General features: G+C 38.0%; 1 protein-coding gene across 1 annotated transcript; it reads left to right on the top strand.

Moving 5' to 3' along the window:
* Positions 1 to 17,941: 17,941 nt before the first annotated feature.
* LOC112179825 (NAC domain-containing protein 43) lies at positions 17,942 to 19,868 on the top strand. The gene is made up of 3 exons (XM_024318306.2): positions 17,942 to 18,387; positions 18,529 to 18,803; positions 18,899 to 19,868. Exons 1-3 carry the CDS (start codon positions 18,198 to 18,200, stop codon positions 19,640 to 19,642), a joined length of 1,209 nt encoding a protein of 402 aa, XP_024174074.1. The 5' UTR covers positions 17,942 to 18,197; the 3' UTR covers positions 19,643 to 19,868.
* Positions 19,869 to 20,158: the final 290 nt, after the last annotated feature.

Below are 20,158 nucleotides of genomic sequence, written 5' to 3'. Positions count from 1 at the left end.
TATGAAATGAGAAAATGAGAAAGGAATGATTAATGCACAGGGGGTTCTAATACAGTATATACATAGACAAATAAGGAAGCTATTCAAACTGGCAGGGGTCTGGACCCCCCCCCCCCCCCCAGACCTTAACACAGGTCCGCCACTGATGATTATAGGTTGTGATTAATTTCCTTATTGGGGGTTAGGGTTGTGTGCCCTAATGATAGGAGCATTTTAATGCGACGTTTTAACTGCATTTCCCTACATTTCTTACGTTATTTCCTTATTAAAACCCTGTTTAGGAAAGTTTCCATTCTTTGATTGGCAAAGTTCCTATTTGTAGAAAGTTTATATTTTTGTAGTTTCTATTTATCATTTTTAGTAAGTTTTCATTTTCAGTTTAGGAAAGTTGCCATTTTTCATTTTAGGAAAGTTTCTATTTTTCTTATTAGTTTCTATTTTTAGGACCTTCAAGCAAGTGGAAAATCTTGAGGAGGAAAATCAAAGTTGCAACCAAGTGGAAAATCTTGAGGAGGAAAATCAAAGTTGCAATCAAGTGGAAAATCTTGAGGAGGAAAATCAAAGTTGCAACCAAGTGGAAAATCTTGAGGAGGAAAATCAAAGTTGCAAGCAAGTGGAAAATCTTGAGAAGGAAAATCAAAGTTGCAAGCAAGTGGAAAATCTTGAGGATGAAAATCAATTCAAGTTGAACAAGTGATAAACAAGTGGGAAGATATTTTTTACAAATTTGTCTAACATATCTAGCCTTTCATTTATGTTCATCTCCACCCTCCATTCATCATTTTTTGGGCTATAAATACACTTCTCCTCTCACTCTCAAAACACATTCCTTCATCCATTTCATCTCCTTGTCTCACCATTTCCTCTCCATTTTCCTTAGTCATACATTCCTTCATCCATTCCATCTTCTTTGTCTCTCCATTTCCTTTCCATTTTCCTTCTCCATTCTCTAGTTGCAAAGTTCTGCGTTTTCAAGCAATGAGAGGAAGAAGAAGAAGGAGCCGTGAAGATCATATCCTCCATCATCCACCTTGAAGGCTTGCTTCCAAGATTCAAGATTCAACCATCTAGCTCTCCATCTCCATCTCCACTCACGGTATAATTCGTTCCTTTTCCTTGTAACCTTTTTGGTTTCCTTGTTTGATTTCGTATGAACTTGTTTCTAGTTAACAATAATGTTTAGGGTAAAGTTTAAACCCAACTTCTATGTTTAAATAAAGTTTTCGAATTCCATAATTGTGATTCTAAGTTGCTTATGTGAGTTTGTTCGATTGAATTTGCTTGATAGAAAACTTTTATATGTTTATCTTATTTGGGTCGACACTTATAGGATTTGCATGTAATTGGTGCTAGGTTTAAGAACATGAAATCGACTTTTCGTTTTGTGTAACTTGAATCAAAAGTAGTAAAGGTTCTGGACAAGAATCGAATTTAATTGAAGAGGATTGCAATTAGGTGGACTTTTCCATAACTAAGTTGTACACTTGAGTTGATAGCCTTTCTCTATGTCTAATGCGTTGAACATGTCATAATTGACTAGCTTTCTAGGGCTTGATTGCATGTTTGATAGGATTAATCTAGGTGCTTTCGCTTAGGTTAATTAGCATTGAAAAGTAAAATATGGGAAATCATTTGCTTTCGAATGTTTCACATGATCAACTCCTCTCTCATGACTTGGAAGAACAATTATAGGGTTTGAATCGAATTTGATTACATGGAATTGATTTTGATCTTTGTTCCTTGCGTTCCACCCTTGTATATATGTTTTTACATTTTCTTTATTTTATTTATTTTAATTTTAATTTTAAGAATCCTAATCCCCCCTTATTTGTGTTTACTTGTATATATTTATTCTTTATTTTATTTTTGTAAATAATACTTTATTATTTTAATTCTTTATTTGTTTATACAATTGTATATATTTATATTCTTTATTTTATTTTTGTAAATAATACTTTTCTTTATTTGTTTCACAATTACAGGTGTACCCTCAATCCCCGGAATAGAACGATCCCTATTTGCTTATACTACTAACGATATTTCAGGGTTAAATTGCGCGCTTGCTCAGAGCGCGTCAATTTTTGGCGCCGTTGCCGGGGATTGAAAAATCACTTGCTAAATTGTGTCATTTATTGTAAATATATTTGTTGTATATAAATTGTTTAAAACTTAGTTTAAATATTATTTATATTATTGAACACGAATTTTAATTGTAGGTTGTAAATTGAGAGGAATAGGTGAAGTCTCTTTTGTTAATATTGGCCTAAACCCCTTATTGGTACCTAGCTCAGGTCCCTTAAGGTTGAGGGCGGCCTTTATTAACACTTGTTGAATTGTCTTCACACTTATGAACTTTTTCATCTTAGTAAGTATAGCCTATGTGGAATGGTGTCTAGGAAGGGGACAACGTTCATGACGGGTTTTTGAATCCAGAAGTGCTTGCAAATGGGCATAAACCACAATGTGGGAGTAGCTCATGCCAAAATGGATTTTTCCTCTCGTGTTCGTCCTCCCCCACCTGGCCATTTCAGTAAGGTTGCCCAAACGATTTGAAAGGGAGTTTGTGTCTAGGCGACTATACTTGGGCCGCACGTTCACTTGATTTACCGCTTGAAATTTGATTCGATATCAATAATGTTTATAACAAAAGAAATACTTGTGAATACTCTATACGTGTAAATTATTTTGTTGTTTCACACTTTAAACTTGTAAAAATACTTTTCACGTTTTATACTCACTTGTGTACTTAACTTGTGTCTTATGTACAATATACTTGTTAATTTTACTTGTAGTTTGTAATTAATAGTTATACTTGTTTTTATTTTGTATTTCTTTGTTAATTATAGTTACTAACTTTATTTAATGTAGGTACCGTCTGGCTGCAAGACGTAAAATACAAGCGCTACTTGGGAGGCAACCCAATTCAGAATATAATCAGATTTGCTTTCTCTTTCCCTATTTCTTTTTATTTTTCAATTTTTCTCTTTAGTTTTTATTTTAGTATTTGTTTTCGTAAATGTCTTCTATCTATGCTTACTTATTTCATTGCATGCTTTTAATTGATTACATTGAGGATAATGCAATATTTAAGTGTGGGGGAAGGGATTTATATTTTTCTTTCTTTTTGATAACTATAAATATTTTTGTCTTTCATTTTGAGTCCTATATATATTTATATTTGTCTTTTTTTTTTCTTTTTTTGAGTCCTTTATATAAAAAAAAAAAAAAACTGCATTTATTCAGTCTTATAAAATTCAGCTATTTATTTAAAAAAAAAAAAAAAAAAAAAAACTGCATTCATTCAGTCTTATTAAATTCAGCTATTTACAAAAAAAAAAAACAAAAAAAAAACAAAAATAATAATAATAATAATAATAATAATAATACTCTAAACTAAGCCATGTCTGCATCTTTGTAGGAGTTGAGGCTGAGCTCAAGGGAAATGCGAGAGTCACCGCTATAGCCGCTACCTCCCTCGGAAGTAGTCTTCATGTTGCCAAAGATGTCTTCACCATGCATGGGGAATAGTGGAAGGGTTTCAATCTCCTGGTGATCTCCTCCTCGTTGTTCCATGAAAGATTGTCCTCCTGTTGTGCCAAAGGAGGTAGTACTGGTATTAGTGTTGAAGGGTGAGGAGGAATATGGGTCAACACCATAGCCGACACGTGACCCAAAGTTTAGATCAATGGATCTACCATCATCAGTAGAACTAGTGGATCCAAAATTGAGATCGAGAGATCCACCAACCGGAACGTTCCGAAATTCCTTCAACTTCTGCCTCTCACGAGCCTTGAGGTTCTGGAACCAAAAGAAGACGTTTTTGTCCTCAATCTGCCCATACTGTTTCAGATGGAGGCAGATCTCTTGAATCTGCTCTGGAGTTGGGTACTTAAAACCCTTATCATAGTAAAGGCCCTTGAGGATTCTTAGTTGAGGCGGTGTGGGAGCCCACCGGTTATTAGTCCCGGCTGCTTGGTTGTTTCCTCCATCCTCGATTTGTTGCTGGGTCTGTTGCTCCATTAGTTGCAGAGTTCGTGGTTCCATGTTGATGAAGAAAGGATTTGAGTTTCGAAAGAAAGGCTGAAGGGTTGAGAGAGAAAGGCTGGAACTCGGAAGAATTTTCTTTTGGAGTGAATAGTCGCTCCCTCAGAATGCACATATTTATAGAACGAGTGAGCGGATCTCCACCGTTGGATGGACGATCTCTGAGATTAAATCTACGCGTTGGATTAAAGTCACCCGAAAACACGGAAAAGCTGTTGGTGCGTGGAAGACACGTGGGGGAACCAAACGAATCTCGAGGAGCTGTGACAGACAAGCTACAGCAGAAAGCAGGTTTAATTGCCGTGAATCAAGGAAAAGAAAGGACGCGTGGGGGAATCAAACGAATCTCGAGGATCTGTGACAGACAAGCTATAGCCGAAAGCATGCCATAAATCCAGGAAAAGAAAGGAATATTTACATGTGGGGAGTTTCTTGGGCCGTGAACTATCATAACTCTTCTCCTTCCCGGAGAAGCTTTGTTAAAACCGTGTGCCTGTTGAGATTTCTACCCTATTTTGTGCTTTACATATACATCATTTTTTGTCTCCTCCAGATTTTACTAAGGTTTGTCTAAGCGTGCAGTTTCAAATTCCTTCTACTTCCTCATGGCTCGAACCAAGGTTACCCCTCGCAGGGGCGTCAATCAACGCCGTGTTCTCTCTTTGGAAGAAGAAGGTCGTCAAGCGGCCACTAGAGCTGGGCTTACTCGTCCATGGGACCATCGTCCTATCCGTGAGCGTACCCGCAGTCCCCCTCCTCTGCCTCGTCGCTCTCCCAGACTGCATCCCGGAGAGTCTTCTTCCTCACCAGCTGCTCGTGCTCCTCGGCCTATGGCCACCCTGGAAAGCTTGTCGGATTCGATTGATGATTTGCGTTCCTCTCTCCGCGATGGTATTATGGTGACAGATTGGAGAGTCAATTGCATGATCGATTACATCTCTGAGATGAACTGCTCTTTGATCCGCTGTCACACTGCAATAAACAAGCTTGCTCAGGAAGTCAATAACTTGCAGAGTTATCCTCCTGGGTTTCCTCGCAAGGACGCTACTGCATCACACCATGAGAACCCGCCTCCGAAGGCTGAAACCAGCAAGAGGGCTGCCACTCGCCCGCATACCGCTCCTCCAAAGGAGTAAATGGAGGTACAAGTCTAGGCTGAAAGACTTTAAACATTAAGCGCTGCATGGGAGGCAACCCATTTCAACCGTATCTGTGGAGGAGCCATCAAACGCAGATTTGCTTTCTTGAACTCTTCCTTCTATTTTATTTTCATGAATTTTAAGTTGTTTTAGGTTTCGTTGTGTTAACTTTCTCTTCTATGCTTGATTTATGCTTTGCATGCTTTATATTTGTTTATACATTGAGGACAATGCATGAATTAAGTATGGGGGAAGGGTTATTGCTTTATTGTGTTTTTAGTAGTTAGTATATAAAGAAAAAAAAAAAAATAGTTGATGTTGGATTGTGTTTTTAATTGATGTTGTGATACACTAAGGTATATTGGATTAAACATAGTTTTGAAAAAGGGTAGCTGTTTCAGTCCCATTGCACATCGAGACTCCCTGTTCCCGTACCTAAGTGTTGAAATTAAATCAAATTGTTGAAAAAGAAAAAAAAAAATTTACTTTTGTTTTTGTTTTTGAGTCTTAGGATGCCATTTCAACTGTCTAGGATGATTCTATATCTCTGAAATCATGATTAAAAGAGGATCACAAAATTGAGATGATTTTTAAAATGGTATTCTTTGGTTAATTGAGATATATGAAAAATGTATGCATGTGTAGTGGATATGGATTTCGTAACCTTGGTACAGAATATGAGCATGTTAGGATGAGTTTTGATTCATAAAAGCCCATGTGAGATATTTGAGCCATGTCCCTTTTTCTTGGAGTGATAAATGAAAAACATATTCTTAATTTCTTGGCGATGTTTTGATGATCTCATTATTCTTTCATCTTGATTGATTGCTTGCCATAGATTAAGTTTGATGGACTAGAGAATGCTAGAATTCGCTCTTGTGCTTGTTGAGACGTTTGTCAATACATGGCCCTGATTCTGGAAGGGATAGAGGCAACCTAGGAATTATCACCATTGCCAAATAAGCATGTGTCCCTATTTGTGCCCGTCATGGGACTCCCTTAGATAAACCCCTTTGAGCTTACATTAAGCCTTTTCTTTCATCACCCTTAAATCCTTAACCCTGAACCTTAGTATAGCTACACTCCTACCCTTTGTTCTAAAAACTTAGTGGAGCTATATTTTGGGACTTTACTTGAGGATTTGGCATTGAGAAAGAAGATTGAGAAGAGGTGAAAGTTCAAGTGTGGGGGTAGACTTGTCCATGAAAAAAAAAAAAATTTGTGAAAGCCGTGAAAAATGAAAAGAAAAGAAAAAAATTGTGTACGGCTAGAAAAGAAAATAAAGAAAAATGTTTATGGATTTTAATCCCCCATACTTAGTGATTTTGGAGTTTACTTTGAACTGAAGGCCCACTACAGAAAAATTTGGCCTTTGTCCATTCCACTATAGTTCTAGGGAAGTTTACAATGAAGATTTGGCCCAACATGAAGACATTAGGCCCTTTTATGTTACCTCTAGGGAAAGTGACGTTTTTGCAATGCCTTGGTGGATTTCTTGAGGTCTCTACATCTACATGTGCTCTGCTAGGTTTTTAGGACACTTTGATAAATCCTTACCTTTCATTTCTTTAAACCTTGAGCCTTAGCCCCATTACAACCTTTGAGAAGACCTTCTTGATCCTTAAGATGGGACAGCCCTTGATGTGGAGATGAGTTAAAAGAGTTGAACCTATGGCTTGGGTCCATCCGTGCAAGTAATTGATATCCTTCATGAGATCTTTTCAAAAAAAAAATTATATTCACAAAGTGCTTTTCGTTTCTTATATATGTGAGCTATTTGATTGCCTCAAAATATTTTCTCTCACATATAATTGAGTGATTATAAGCTTTTAAGCATTGTCTTGAATTCTGAGAGAAGAAAGAGTGGATATACCTTGTGAGGATATGAATCATACTTGTTCGAAGCATGCTTAACAGAAACCATCACCATTATTACAACCAAGTCCTACTTGTGTATGTGTGGATTATATGTTTTAATTAACTCTTGAATATCTACATATTGATTCTTGGTTGAGTGCTAATCTTGATGTTGTGAAAGTAGGAGATTTCTGAGACAAAAAGTTGAAGGGCAATAGAGTCATTGTTTTTGTAGAGTCTTTAATTTTCGTTGAGTCTTAGTGTGTGTCTTAGTGTGATTTTGCTAAGGGACTAGCAAAAGCTAAGTGTGGGGGAATTTGATAGGAGCATTTTAATGCGACGTTTTAACTGCATTTCCCTACATTTCTTACGTTATTTCCTTATTAAAACCCTGTTTAGGAAAGTTTCCATTCTTTGATTGGGAAAGTTCCTATTTGTAGAAAGTTTATATTTTTGTAGTTTCTATTTATCATTTTTAGTAAGTTTCCATTTTCAGTTTAGGAAAGTTGCCATTTTTCATTTTAGGAAAGTTTCTATTTTTCTTATTAGTTTCTATTTTTAGGACCTTCAAGCAAGTGGAAAATCTTGAGGAGGAAAATCAAAGTTGCAACCAAGTGGAAAATCTTGAGGAGGAAAATCAAAGTTGCAATCAAGTGGAAAATCTTGAGGAGGAAAATCAAAGTTGCAACCAAGTGGAAAATCTTGAGGAGGAAAATCAAAGTTGCAAGCAAGTGGAAAATCTTGAGGATGAAAATCAATTCAAGTTGAACAAGTGATAAACAAGTGGGAAGATATTTTTTACAAATTTGTCTAACATATCTAGCCTTTCATTTATGTTCATCTCCACCCTCCATTCATCATTTTTTGGGCTATAAATACACTTCTCCTCTCACTCTCAAAACACATTCCTTCATCCATTTCATCTCCTTGTCTCACCATTTCCTCTCCATTTTCCTTAGTCATACATTCCTTCATCCATTCCATCTTCTTTGTCTCTCCATTTCCTTTCCATTTTCCTTCTCCATTCTCTAGTTGCAAAGTTCTGCGTTTTCAAGCAATGAGAGGAAGAAGAAGAAGGAGCCGTGAAGATCATATCCTCCATCATCCACCTTGAAGGCTTGCTTCCAAGATTCAAGATTCAACCATCTAGCTCTCCATCTCCATCTCCACTCACGGTGTAATTCGTTCCTTTTCCTTGTAACCTTTTTGGTTTCCTTGTTTGATTTCGTATGAACTTGTTTCTAGTTAACAATAATGTTTAGGGTAAAGTTTAAACCCAACTTCTATGTTTAAATAAAGTTTTCGAATTCCATAATTGTGATTCTAAGTTGCTTATGTGAGTTTGTTCGATTGAATTTGCTTGATAGAAAACTTTTATATGTTTATCTTATTTGGGTCGACACTTATAGGATTTGCATGTAATTGGTGCTAGGTTTAAGAACATGAAATCGACTTTTCGTTTTGTGTAACTTGAATCAAAAGTAGTAAAGGTTCTGGACAAGAATCGAATTTAATTGAAGAGGATTGCAATTAGGTGGACTTTTCCATAACTAAGTTGTACACTTGAGTTGATAGCCTTTCTCTATGTCTAATGCGTTGAACATGTCATGATTGACTAGCTTTCTAGGGCTTGATTGCATGTTTGATAGGATTAATCTAGGTGCTTTCGCTTAGGTTAATTAGCATTGAAAAGTAAAATATGGGAAATCATTTGCTTTCGAATGTTTCACATGATCAACTCCTCTCTCATGACTTGGAAGAACAATTATAGGGTTTGAATCGAATTTGATTACATGGAATTGATTTTGATCTTTGTTCCTTGCGTTCCACCCTTGTATATATGTTTTTACATTTTCTTTATTTTATTTATTTTAATTTTAATTTTAAGAATCCTAATCCCCCCTTATTTGTGTTTACTTGTATATATTTATTCTTTATTTTATTTTTGTAAATAATACTTTATTATTTTAATTCTTTATTTGTTTATACAATTGTATATATTTATATTCTTTATTTTATTTTTGTAAATAATACTTTTCTTTATTTGTTTCACAATTACAGGTGTACCCTCAATCCCCGGAATAGAACGATCCCTATTTGCTTATACTACTAACTATATTTCAGGGTTAAATTGCGCGCTTGCTCAGAGCGCGTCACCTAACCCAAATTTTGTGTAAAAGATGTTTAATGTAATATAATGATGCAATTTTCATATAATGGATGCTTATATATATTTTTGTTGGGTTAAAATGCATGTATAGGAGCCTAGTCAACTCCAGAATGTGTATTTGGAGCATGTCTAGGCCGAAGTTAGAGGCTTGACCCCCACTAATTCCTAAGCTAGAAATCTTCAATTTTGTATTTGAGGGGTTATAAGCATAGTGATTTACACATGTTGCGTGATTGCGCAAGCAGATCGCTTAGTAGTCTAATTCCTCGATCTCTAGGCCTCTTGATGTGAATTAGTGACTCAGTAACCGACTCTAATTCATGTGAAGTGAGTTCTTACGACCCTTGAATCGGAGTAAGATTACCAGAAAAAGAATTTCTGTCCTTGAGCCTTGAACATACTTGGATATGACTACCGCCAAAATAAGAAATTTTCATCTACATTAGATTAGCTTCTGACACATAAGATTTGAGTAAATGAACCTTCCTAGCACCCGAAATTCCCATTTATTTGGCTACACTTTTATTAATTTTTTTGCATTTTTATTAATTACTGTACATTTTATTAATCTAAAATTCTTTCTCAAAATATTGAAACTCCGACTCATTGTAAATAACCACCACTAAGTTCTTAGTTTTGATTAGGCTTTGGTGAGAATCAAAGCCGAGCATTGCTAAGGCTTAAGGCTTGGTGCCTTAGAGTATAATTTTTGTTTATTTTGTTTTTCTTTTGCATGCTAAGTGTCTTTAGTTCCGACTTCCCAAATATTGTGGGTTAGCCACTAATCCCCGTGGTACGATAATTTTGGATTTAATATTTCCCTAACTTGACACGATTTGTACGCTTGCGAGAGTTTATGCATCAAGTCAATTAAATTCCGTTTGTCACTTTGCCTCCTCTAAGTTTAGGTTAAATCTCAGTTTAGTTCCTAATATATATATATTTTTTTAATCACAATCATTCCTGCACCTCCAATTTTCATCACTCACATCCAATTGTGACGTCACAAGATGACTTGACACTGACATGAGGACCAACTTTTTAGACTTTGACCCTCCAAGAAGGGCAAAATGGACATCTATCCTTCCTGATGAACTTCTCCTTCAACCTCTCACTCTCCAATCCCTCCGGCTGCTCCACTTCTCTCTTCAAAACCCTAAATCCACCCTCATTTTAAAACTCAACATCACAATCCAATTCAACCAAATTTTCAAAACCAATCAATCAAAAATTCATTACTTCAATTTCTCTAATACTGAGTTCACCGGTATTGTGAATTGCTCATCCCTCTCTATGATGTAGATGACAATGTACCTAAACCTGGCGACGACACCATGTCAAGCCCAGAAGAAGGGTTCGACACCTGCTCTTCTGCCACAATAACCAACTCGTCGTCATCTTTCACTTCGCCATTGCCTCTTACCATCCCCATTGGGTTGTTATCATTCAACACAATCTGCAAATCATCCGCATTATCATCGATGTCCCAATCCTCATTGCCGCCGTCCTTTGTCGAACCTTCCAGGTTGTTCCGGGTGATGAAATTGGTAGTGCATGGATGATTGTGATTAAAAAGAAAAACAAAAAAAAGAAGGAAAAAAAAAAGATCAAGAACTAAACTAATGTTTGACCCAAAGTTGGAAGAGGCAAACTGAATTTAGTCCATAATTTAATATGTAATGTAGAAAATACAATGACTAATTTCAGTTTGCCTCCTCCAATTTTGGGTTAATCATCAGTTCAGTCAATAATCTTTTTTTTTTAATCATGATCATTCTGACACTTCCAATTTTCATCACCCGCGTCCAAATTTTAAAATTGTCTTCATTTGTGACATCACAAACTGACTTGGCACTGATATGAGGGCCCATTTTTCATACTTTGGCCCTCAGTTTGGATGAAATGTCCAAACTACCCTTTATCTGTTTTTCTTCCTTTGATTTTGCTCTATCCAATTCGATCTTCTTCGCCTTCTCCGTTCTACCCAAAATCTCTTCCGACCTACGCTTCAGCCTTTGCTTCATCTTATACAACTCCACCTCTCCCCCTAACGTCTTCGCTAACCAGTACTTCGACCTCTTCACCAACACTACTTTTCCTATCATAGTGCCATTACTCACCATCGAACTCGACAGGGGCGAAACCTCGATTTTAATGACCTGGACGGAAATCACATTGGAATCAACCTTAACAAAATCAAATCGGCATTCACGAGATTCGCCAGCTATTACAATTCCTCCTCATCGAATATGCATAAAGTACCAGAACAATTTCTCAATATGCAACTAGAACAATTTCTAAAATCCAATCCAACTTATCTGCATAGAGCACCAAAAATTCAGCTTCAAATCCAATTTTAGCTTATACCCAACTCTTGTTTCTTCTCTAAATCGACTAAAGGTTGATCCTTTTTCAATTGAGGTTTCAAATTCAAAGCAACTAATTCATATTAGATTACAATCCTTAAAATTCAGTTCGGATCAGCGACATGTTGTGCTCGTCTTCGTCAGGATCAAAGAAGGACGATGAGAGTACCGACTCTTACATAAAAGGAGGATAATACACCGGAATTTTGAGAAGGAGAAGAAATCAGAGGAGGAAGAAGGACCTCTCACTTCCATTGGAGAGTGTCAGAATTTTAAGAAGCAGAAGGAATCAGAGTAGGAAAAGGGTCGAAAGAAAGGGAAGAGGACGAAAAGGATGGGGCTTGAAATTGATGCAATCAGGGAGTTTTATCAGTGTGAGTTTATGAGATCTAAAAGCGGAGTCGAGGAAGAAAGAAAAAATTTGAAGAAGTAGAAAAATTTGTAACAAGGGGTAGTTTGGACATTTTATCTAACTGAAAGTCAAAGACTAAAAAGTGAGCCCTCATGTTGGTGCCAAGTTAGCTTATTACGTCACAAATGGAGACAATTTTGAAACTTGAAAATGGGCTTATGAAAATTAGAAATGAAATCATGATCGTGATTAAAAAAAAAAAATCAGGATCAGTTCAAGACCCAAAATTGGAGAAGACAAACTGAATTTAGTCCAAAATACAATTACAAAGAGTAAATCTACAATAATTATATTATTTTAGCCATGCACCAAATTAACACGTGCGTTCATGTAGCCGTTGAGAAGTACATGACTAGCTTCTGGTTCATAATTATCAGCAAGATAATCATCAATTAATGAGAAAAGAACTCTATTTTTTTTTGAAAATAACAGAGGCACCAATCTAGCTAGGTGCCTCGTTCATATTATTAATAGGGAAATAGTACAATGGGGGGGGGGGGGCATATTGCCTGAACCCCTAGAACCATTACACATATTCTCATAGAGAACGTCCCGAATAATAACAGGCGTCTCTTCTACCCAAAATTCATCAATACTATTCCAACTAGCAAGGTGTGCTAACCTATTGACCACCCTATTTGCTTTATGAAAGACATGCCGAAATTGAAAGGACTTAAAAGAACTAGCGTATCTTTTACAATCCTCTACAATCCGGCCTATCTGTGACAAGTCCTCCTCCTCCCCATCAAAGGCATTTACAAGCATAGCACAATCTGACTCTCCGTCAATCTCATCCCAACCTTGATGTATAGCTACCAGTAAGCCGGCGCGGAGCGACTCCACCTCAGCATGCAACACAGACTGTACATAAGGGAGAGGTCTAGCCAACGCAGCTACGCAATCTCCATGATCATCCCGGACAATAACTCCTATACCACCATAGCCATTTCCAGCTCTAAAGCTTCCATCAATGTTCACTTTAAGTCGTCCACTTGGTGGACACTTCCATTTGGTAACATGCCTTCTGTTCTTCTTACATTCGGAAAAGAACTCTATATCTTTATCTAAAATATTCTTACACTGCCAGAATAGGTATAACCGGTAACTCGCATGTCCTCATTATTTGTTTAAAATCACCATCAAGCTGAGTCTTGAACAAGGGAAAAGATCGGCTAGAATTAAGTTTAATATCAGAGTAGAAATTTAATTGCTTTCTATTTTGATGAAATAAAATTTAATTGCTTTCTATTTTGATGAAATATATATTACTACTATGTATTCTCTCAAGTCCCATTCAAGAATTAGCTAAAGGCTAGTATTCTGGACGAAGCTTTATCATGTAGGGAACGTGTGTTAAAAAAGCGGACTCTCTACGCTCTCTGCTAGGGTTTGAGGAGCGGCACCACTTTTGGGGTTGTCGCGGCCTGAATCTACTCCATTCTTGGAGATCTCCTTCGGTTTCGGCCTATGTCTGTTTGCCCTTGTCGCTTTAATGGATTAATGTGGTGTGAGAATTTTGAGGATCCGAAGTTGTTTTTTTACGATGGCCGCTCCAATTTGGGCCGTGTGGCAGGGGTTAGGCAGGATTGGGCGGCGGTTGATGGTAGTGGAATCGGTTGGGGCTTGTGGGATCCAAGGGATCAGATTTCTTGTAACCATAATGGCCTCAGCTATTTGACAAGAACTGATCCTCTCTTGGCTGGTTTGCTTGCCTCTGGTTATGAATCTGCAGGTATTTGCAGGCGGTCTGGCAGCTAGGGATTATGCAGGCGGCGGGTTTCGAGGTGGGGTTGGTCGTGGGTTTTGAGGTTCAGTGATCGGCGCTGACTGTGCAAACGGATCCGCGTTTGGGACACGACTTTTTAGGGCTACAACGGCGGCGATTTGGAGGTTGGCGATGGCTATATCAGTAGGGCAGTTTCTTTTACTGAAAGTCATGGGGCCGAGTGGGACGGCGTTGGTACCCTGTTCGTTGCTAGCGGGTTCCGGATCTAGGATCCGGGTGGGCTTGGCAAATGGAGCCGGATCTGGGATCCAGGTGGAAGTTGGGTTTGGGCTGCGGCTCACTATCTTTGGTGGGCTTATGATGATTCGCAAATATGGATTGGGGGTCCTGTGCTTTCGTGGTATTGGATCCAGCACCAAATTCTATGGTATTTGTTCGTGAAATATCGTCTGCCAACATGGCCATGTTCTGACACCCTTGGCTGTCTTCGATCTTTAGGTGGGCGAGTGCCTTCATTCCGGCGCCAAGTTAATTTTTGTCAAATTGTGCGTTGGAGTTCGATGGGTAGTCAAACCACCGACTACTCAATTCACTACACGGCTGCAGTCCGTAGTGTAAAATCAGCGTTGCGCTTCGTCGCTGCTGCTCTTGCATTTTTAATTCTTTGTATTTCAGATGTAATTTTTGCATCTTTACCTTTCGCATTGTTTATTTTCTTTTTTATGCTTTTTGACATGGTATCGTTATAATCTTTCAATTTCAATAAAGGGCTGACATCATTTTACTATTAAAAAAAAAAGGCTAGTATTCTGGACGTAACCCAAAATGGGTGTGTGTGATCGATTTCAGCTCATTGCAGTAACCTCCGGGATTCTTCGTACTAGGATAATATTAAAACCCTTGTGCCCCGGCTCTTGATCAAATAATGCTACCCGCCTTATGGTTCACAACTAAATTTTAGCCATGCGACAATACACGGATTCATATTTATAATTGTTCAAAAAATGCACCGTGTATTTTTATTTTTTTCTTATCTTTCAAAAATACATATTAATGTCAATATTATTTAAACAACAACGTTTAGACGAATCAATGATATGGTATAAAATGTCGTGGTCCAAATTTCTCCTTTGTCAACAGAGATTTGCCAACCTCTAAGGCATGCACGTAGGTACTATATATCAAACTATCAAAGAGAATATATACGTCTTGCCATACACACATATTGCGTCACGACGAGCACACTAGCAAATCAATCCACATCCTCCCATCTTTTCATGACATTCTTTTTAATTAATTAGGGCTAAGCTACTTTAATCTCTGTTCATGAATTGTCACAATACACGTCACCTTGATGATTAACCACCGTCGACTCCCAAAGGTTAAATGGACTTTTAGAGCATAATGGTAATTAAACCAACGTAAGATATGAAGTCATGGAGGAGTAAGATGAGATGTCCCAGTGCAGGTTAGTGAGGGGTGGTTGCCCAGTCTATTAGTCTCCCAAAAGATCATGATTATGCATAGAATTTGGGGGCGATAACGCTCGTGATTATAGCTAAGAAGACATCAAGCCTCTCATTCATAACAGAAAATCTCTTTGTTATATATTTTCAAGATCGATAGTGCTACCGTTATGTATGTGGGTGTGTTCGAGAGTGAGAAAGACTTGAGAGATCGAGTAGTGCACTAAAACCTTCAACAAGTGGCCATCGTCAACACTAAGATGGCATGGACAATATTGCTAATTTGTTACTTTTAGTGACTTAAGTAGTTAAATGTGGAAAAGCTCAGACACTTTGTAGTAAGCACAAACATATCGTGATCTAGTTGTAATTTTTTTGTACTAACATCTTTATTTATTTATTTATTTTTTTGAAAAGCTAACATCTTTCTTTATAAACCTTTTTTATTTTTATTTTCTAAATCCAATCATGCAAAAATGTAATGCAATAGACTGAATTTGTGACACCAAGACTGACATCATATCTTTGGGGAAGGGGCCGGGGAGTGGGCGTTTGGTATAGAGGGATGATCAGAATTTATGACTTGAGAAAAAAGGAAAAAGTGTTAATCCGTTTCATTTTAACTTGGATCTGATTTATTTTAAGGATATCGAGCCTTCTGGTATATAACATACTCAGCCGAATCTTCTTCATGTTAAACCTGCTTCATGTAAATTGGAAAAATTGTACCATTAAAATCTTGTTTCTCTAAAAATTAATTAATTTGATTGAGTTTAGCTAGCTAGCTAGCTACGAGCTTAAATACTTGTCTAAATAGTTCTTGCAGTTTTATTTTTCTTCTCTTCTTTTGGAAGAAGGAGGCCAAGGGGAGGAGGAAGGGTATATTTTCGTCTAAAGTGTCAAGGTAAAACGTTAACTCTAGCGCTAAATACAGATCTTTATAGCGCTAAATAAAAGTCACAAACAAAGGAGCTACACGAGGGTCAATTCAACCCTGGGATCTTTGGTTTTCTCCAATTTATTGTTGAGTGAATACATATGTATAATTCACACGCAGGCCTTTGACATTAGCTAGGGCAGGCTTTCAATTTGAGACAACGGCTATAAGTATGGTTAAATATCCACGACCCATGCACCTGTTACGTTCTGTTTTTGGAATGAAGCATACTCTTGTTTTATTTTATTATTGATGAACATATGAATTAGAAATAGTGATTAATTAACCTAATAACCGATATATCAAAACCCTGGAAAATTGTCCAAGTCGTTAATATCACCGCATCGATCCCACGTACCACTATATATTGGTGTAATTACCTGTAAGCTACCCCATGCATGCAGCTATAATCAATAATAGGGAAGGACAGGGCAGATGGGGGCATTTTAGGTGATAGACTCCAGCTTTCCTGATAGGGGATGTGTAGTAATTAATGGCAGTGAGTCATCAATTTGCACTTTTATATAAAGAAGATGTATATCCGGTACCTTGTTCTTTAGGACCATTTACTCATAGATCTCTCTCTCTTTCTTTAATTTGTACCGCACAATGTGAATTTGTCAATGCATGATTATATGTGGAGCCTCTGACTTGGAGACTCCGGTATAACTATTGTACGTTAATAATTTGATCGAGAGGAGTAGCTAGGAGATTCACATAAGACGTAGTACACCTGCGAGAAGGTAGCTAGGCGACGTGGAACACGTATCATCACTGGATCAAACGTGTGGATTAACCGGTTTACTAAAAGTTAGTCTATATAAACAAAACCAATTAGTAATGAGTGAGAAAGTACGAAAACCCAATGACTATCGCAAAAAAAGATTAAGGTATTAATACGTGCTAGCAATGCTAATGACTATCGCAAAGGGAATGTGAATCGACATAGCCTACTCTAGGACCATGTAGAATTTAGAGTGCGTATCTAACACAAAACCGATCAACAAGGGTAATCTAATGGGTAATATAGAGTTACAAACGGCCTTGCGCTATGCTTGTGGACACTGGTATATTAAAAAAGATTTCAATGGAGGCAATACCTTCGTTCGAACATATGAAATGGCCTGTGTTAAATGAGGAACAAAGTAAAATGTGAGTAAAAAGACAAGGGTACGTAAAATGTCTTGAGATTGAATAGCCTAAAAAAAACTAGCTAGGACAAAAGGATCGAACTTAATAATTAAAAGAAGGTATTTCCTCCTCTCATCGTTTTCCGAAACCAAAAGAAGCTGGCCGGCGTCTATGCTTGTGGGATTCTAATTCTAACCTCCAGAACTGAATCAGCACAGGCAGGGGGAAGGGGCCATGATGTCTTTCTTTTTCTGCTGAGGGTCCACACGAAAGCTCAGTGGCTCCGACCCCATCATCTCTGTCCCTCTCTTCGGCTTCTTGTCGTTGAGGTGGTTGCATAAGTAAAACGAATGCATGATGTTCAATTCTCGTTCTCGCTCATCGCCGGGGAGGGAAGGGGGAGAGAGAGAGAGAGAGAATTAGCTAGAGGTGCTTTTCCACTAGATATTAAGGTCGAGTGTCACAGTTGAGATGTGGGCGTCCCCCCCGCACACCACTGACTTTATAATAATACTTGTTTTGTTGCCTCTCTAACGCATTTTGCTTCGGTCCCACTTTCACTACCTATAATACCAGTGGTGGTCCACAACCCTTCTTAATTTGCCATCTCTCTCTCTCTCTCTCTCTCTCTCTCTCTCTCTCTCTCTCTCGCTCGCTCTCTCCCGTTTCTCTGGTTTGGGTGGTTGGCTCTTCTTCAAGGGTTTGGACCCCATACTAAGTACACTAATAGCCATGATACCTAAAGCTTTTCATGCATTTTTGGACCCTTGCCATCCTACTCCCATTATAAATTATCATGACTGCGCTTATTGTCCTTCCAATTCACTGCTCCATTTCTCTTTCTTTCTATCTATCTATCTCTCTCTCTCTCTCTCTCTCTCTCTCTCTGCACATTAGTTTGGTTTTTATTTTCTGGGTTCCTGTTGGCTAAGCTACCTGCTAGCTGCAAATGTCTGCAGAGGATCACATGAATCTATCTATAAATGGTCAGTCTCAGGTCCCTCCAGGCTTTCGGTTCCATCCAACAGAAGAGGAGCTTCTTCACTACTATCTCAGGAAGAAAGTTGCCTATGAGAGGATTGATCTTGACGTCATTCGAGAGGTTGATCTTAACAAGCTCGAGCCATGGGACATTCAAGGTACTTATAGCTCTCTATTGTCCTTGATATTTAGCTTAAACTGTGCTTCAAATAATGTAACATGTCAGACTATTGAATAAGAGAATATTTCTTATTCACAAATAATGAAATCACTCATTTGTTTGTGGTTTCAATGTGTAGAGAAGTGCAAGATAGGTTCCACCCCGCAGAACGATTGGTACTTCTTCAGCCACAAGGACAAGAAATACCCAACAGGTACTCGAACAAATCGAGCAACTGCTGCCGGATTTTGGAAGGCCACCGGCCGTGACAAGATCATCTACAGTGGCATTCGAAGAATCGGATTGAGAAAGACGCTTGTGTTTTACAAGGGACGAGCTCCCCACGGACAAAAGTCAGATTGGATCATGCATGAATACAGACTTGATGAAAGCAGCAGCAGTGTTGAAACCACAGTAAGCCGGCCAGCTATATATACATATACGCCATCAAATATTTATCAGTGGCGAATTGTCAAACAGTTGGAATAATGCACTTTTCTTTGTTGCAGGTTTCTAGTTCAATTGGGGAGTCAATGGCCGAAGACGGGTGGGTGGTTTGCAGGGTATTTAAGAAGAAGAACTACCAGAAAGCCTTGGAGAGCCCTAAAGCCTCCTTCTCAATGGACTCGCCAAATAACCAAATGCTACCGGGTTCAAGAAACGACGGCGTTCTCGATCAGATTCTCTTGTACATGGGAAGGACTACTTGCAAGATCGAGAACCATGACTCACTCCATGAAAGGTTCATGCATCTTCCACGGCTCGAGAGCCAAACTTCTCTTCCCTCACTTCCAGTTCAGTTCGATCACGACCGTAGCTTCAAAGCTTGTTATCATGATCAGACCATTGATGATATGCTGATAGAAACTGATCATCATCAACAACAACAGCAACAACAACCTTCTCCAACAAACCAACCCAACGACCCGGTTGATCATCCAGATCATGATGACCCCAAAACAAGGATTGTAAATGACTGGGCTACCCTCGATCGGCTCGTTGCCTCTCAGCTCAATGGCCATGAAGACGAGACCTCAAAGCACTTGTCCTGCTTCGGTGACCCTAACATGGCCTTTTGTTCTTCTCCTCCTTCTAATGATGAGGACTTACAGTTGTCTTATCCATACCTACGTCAAGGTAGAATATCGCAGAATCAATCCGAAGTCTTTAACAGTGAGAACGATCTGTGGAGCTTCACAAAATCGTCGCCGTCGCCGTCATCATCAGACCCATTATGCCACCTGTCGGTATAAGGGAAGCAAAACCTAATTAAGCTTCATCGAAACGACTTAACGACATATATATACACGTACTATAATAGAAGTATATAATATGTTTACTGTTTACAGAAGATACCTGTATCCATCGCAAAAGAATAAATTAGGTAGGGAACTAGGGATATAGTGTGCCATTGTCAACCCTAGTTTTTCTTGATTAAAAATAAATATTATGTCTATTATGCAAGTATTTGTTGTCCAATTTTGGGAGCTGTCAACCTGTCTCATGCATGCTAGCTCTTATTTTCTAGTTTGTAATTATTTCTTTGGGTTAATTAATTAATTATGCTCTAACCCTTTTGTTGTTTCTACTGTTTTGAAAAGCATACATATCGTTTTATTCGGTGAAATGATTGATCATCATATCGAGCTATATATATATATAATGTAGTAAGAGCATCTCCAACAGAGTAGCTAAATTTAATTTTTAGCTATATTTAACTATTTTTGAAGCAAAATTCAACTCCAACAGACTAGCTATAGCTTAGCTAT

This window comes from Rosa chinensis, chromosome 7, assembly GCF_002994745.2.
Source record: "Rosa chinensis cultivar Old Blush chromosome 7, RchiOBHm-V2, whole genome shotgun sequence".
Taxonomy (NCBI): Eukaryota; Viridiplantae; Streptophyta; class Magnoliopsida; order Rosales; family Rosaceae; genus Rosa; species Rosa chinensis.
The sequence above is the reverse complement of the archived record's forward strand: the minus strand, read 5'-3'. Positions and strand labels throughout refer to the sequence as shown.

Excerpts from the sequence above, each read along its gene's own strand:
- LOC112179825 (XM_024318306.2), top strand. The coding sequence starts at position 18,198 with ATGTCTGCAGAGGATCACATGAATCTATCTATAAATGGTCAGTCTCAG. Across the intron at positions 18,388-18,528 it reads CGAGCCATGGGACATTCAAG|AGAAGTGCAAGATAGGTTCC; the intron begins GTACTTATAGCT and ends TTCAATGTGTAG. Across the intron at positions 18,804-18,898 it reads GCAGCAGTGTTGAAACCACA|GTTTCTAGTTCAATTGGGGA; the intron begins GTAAGCCGGCCA and ends TCTTTGTTGCAG.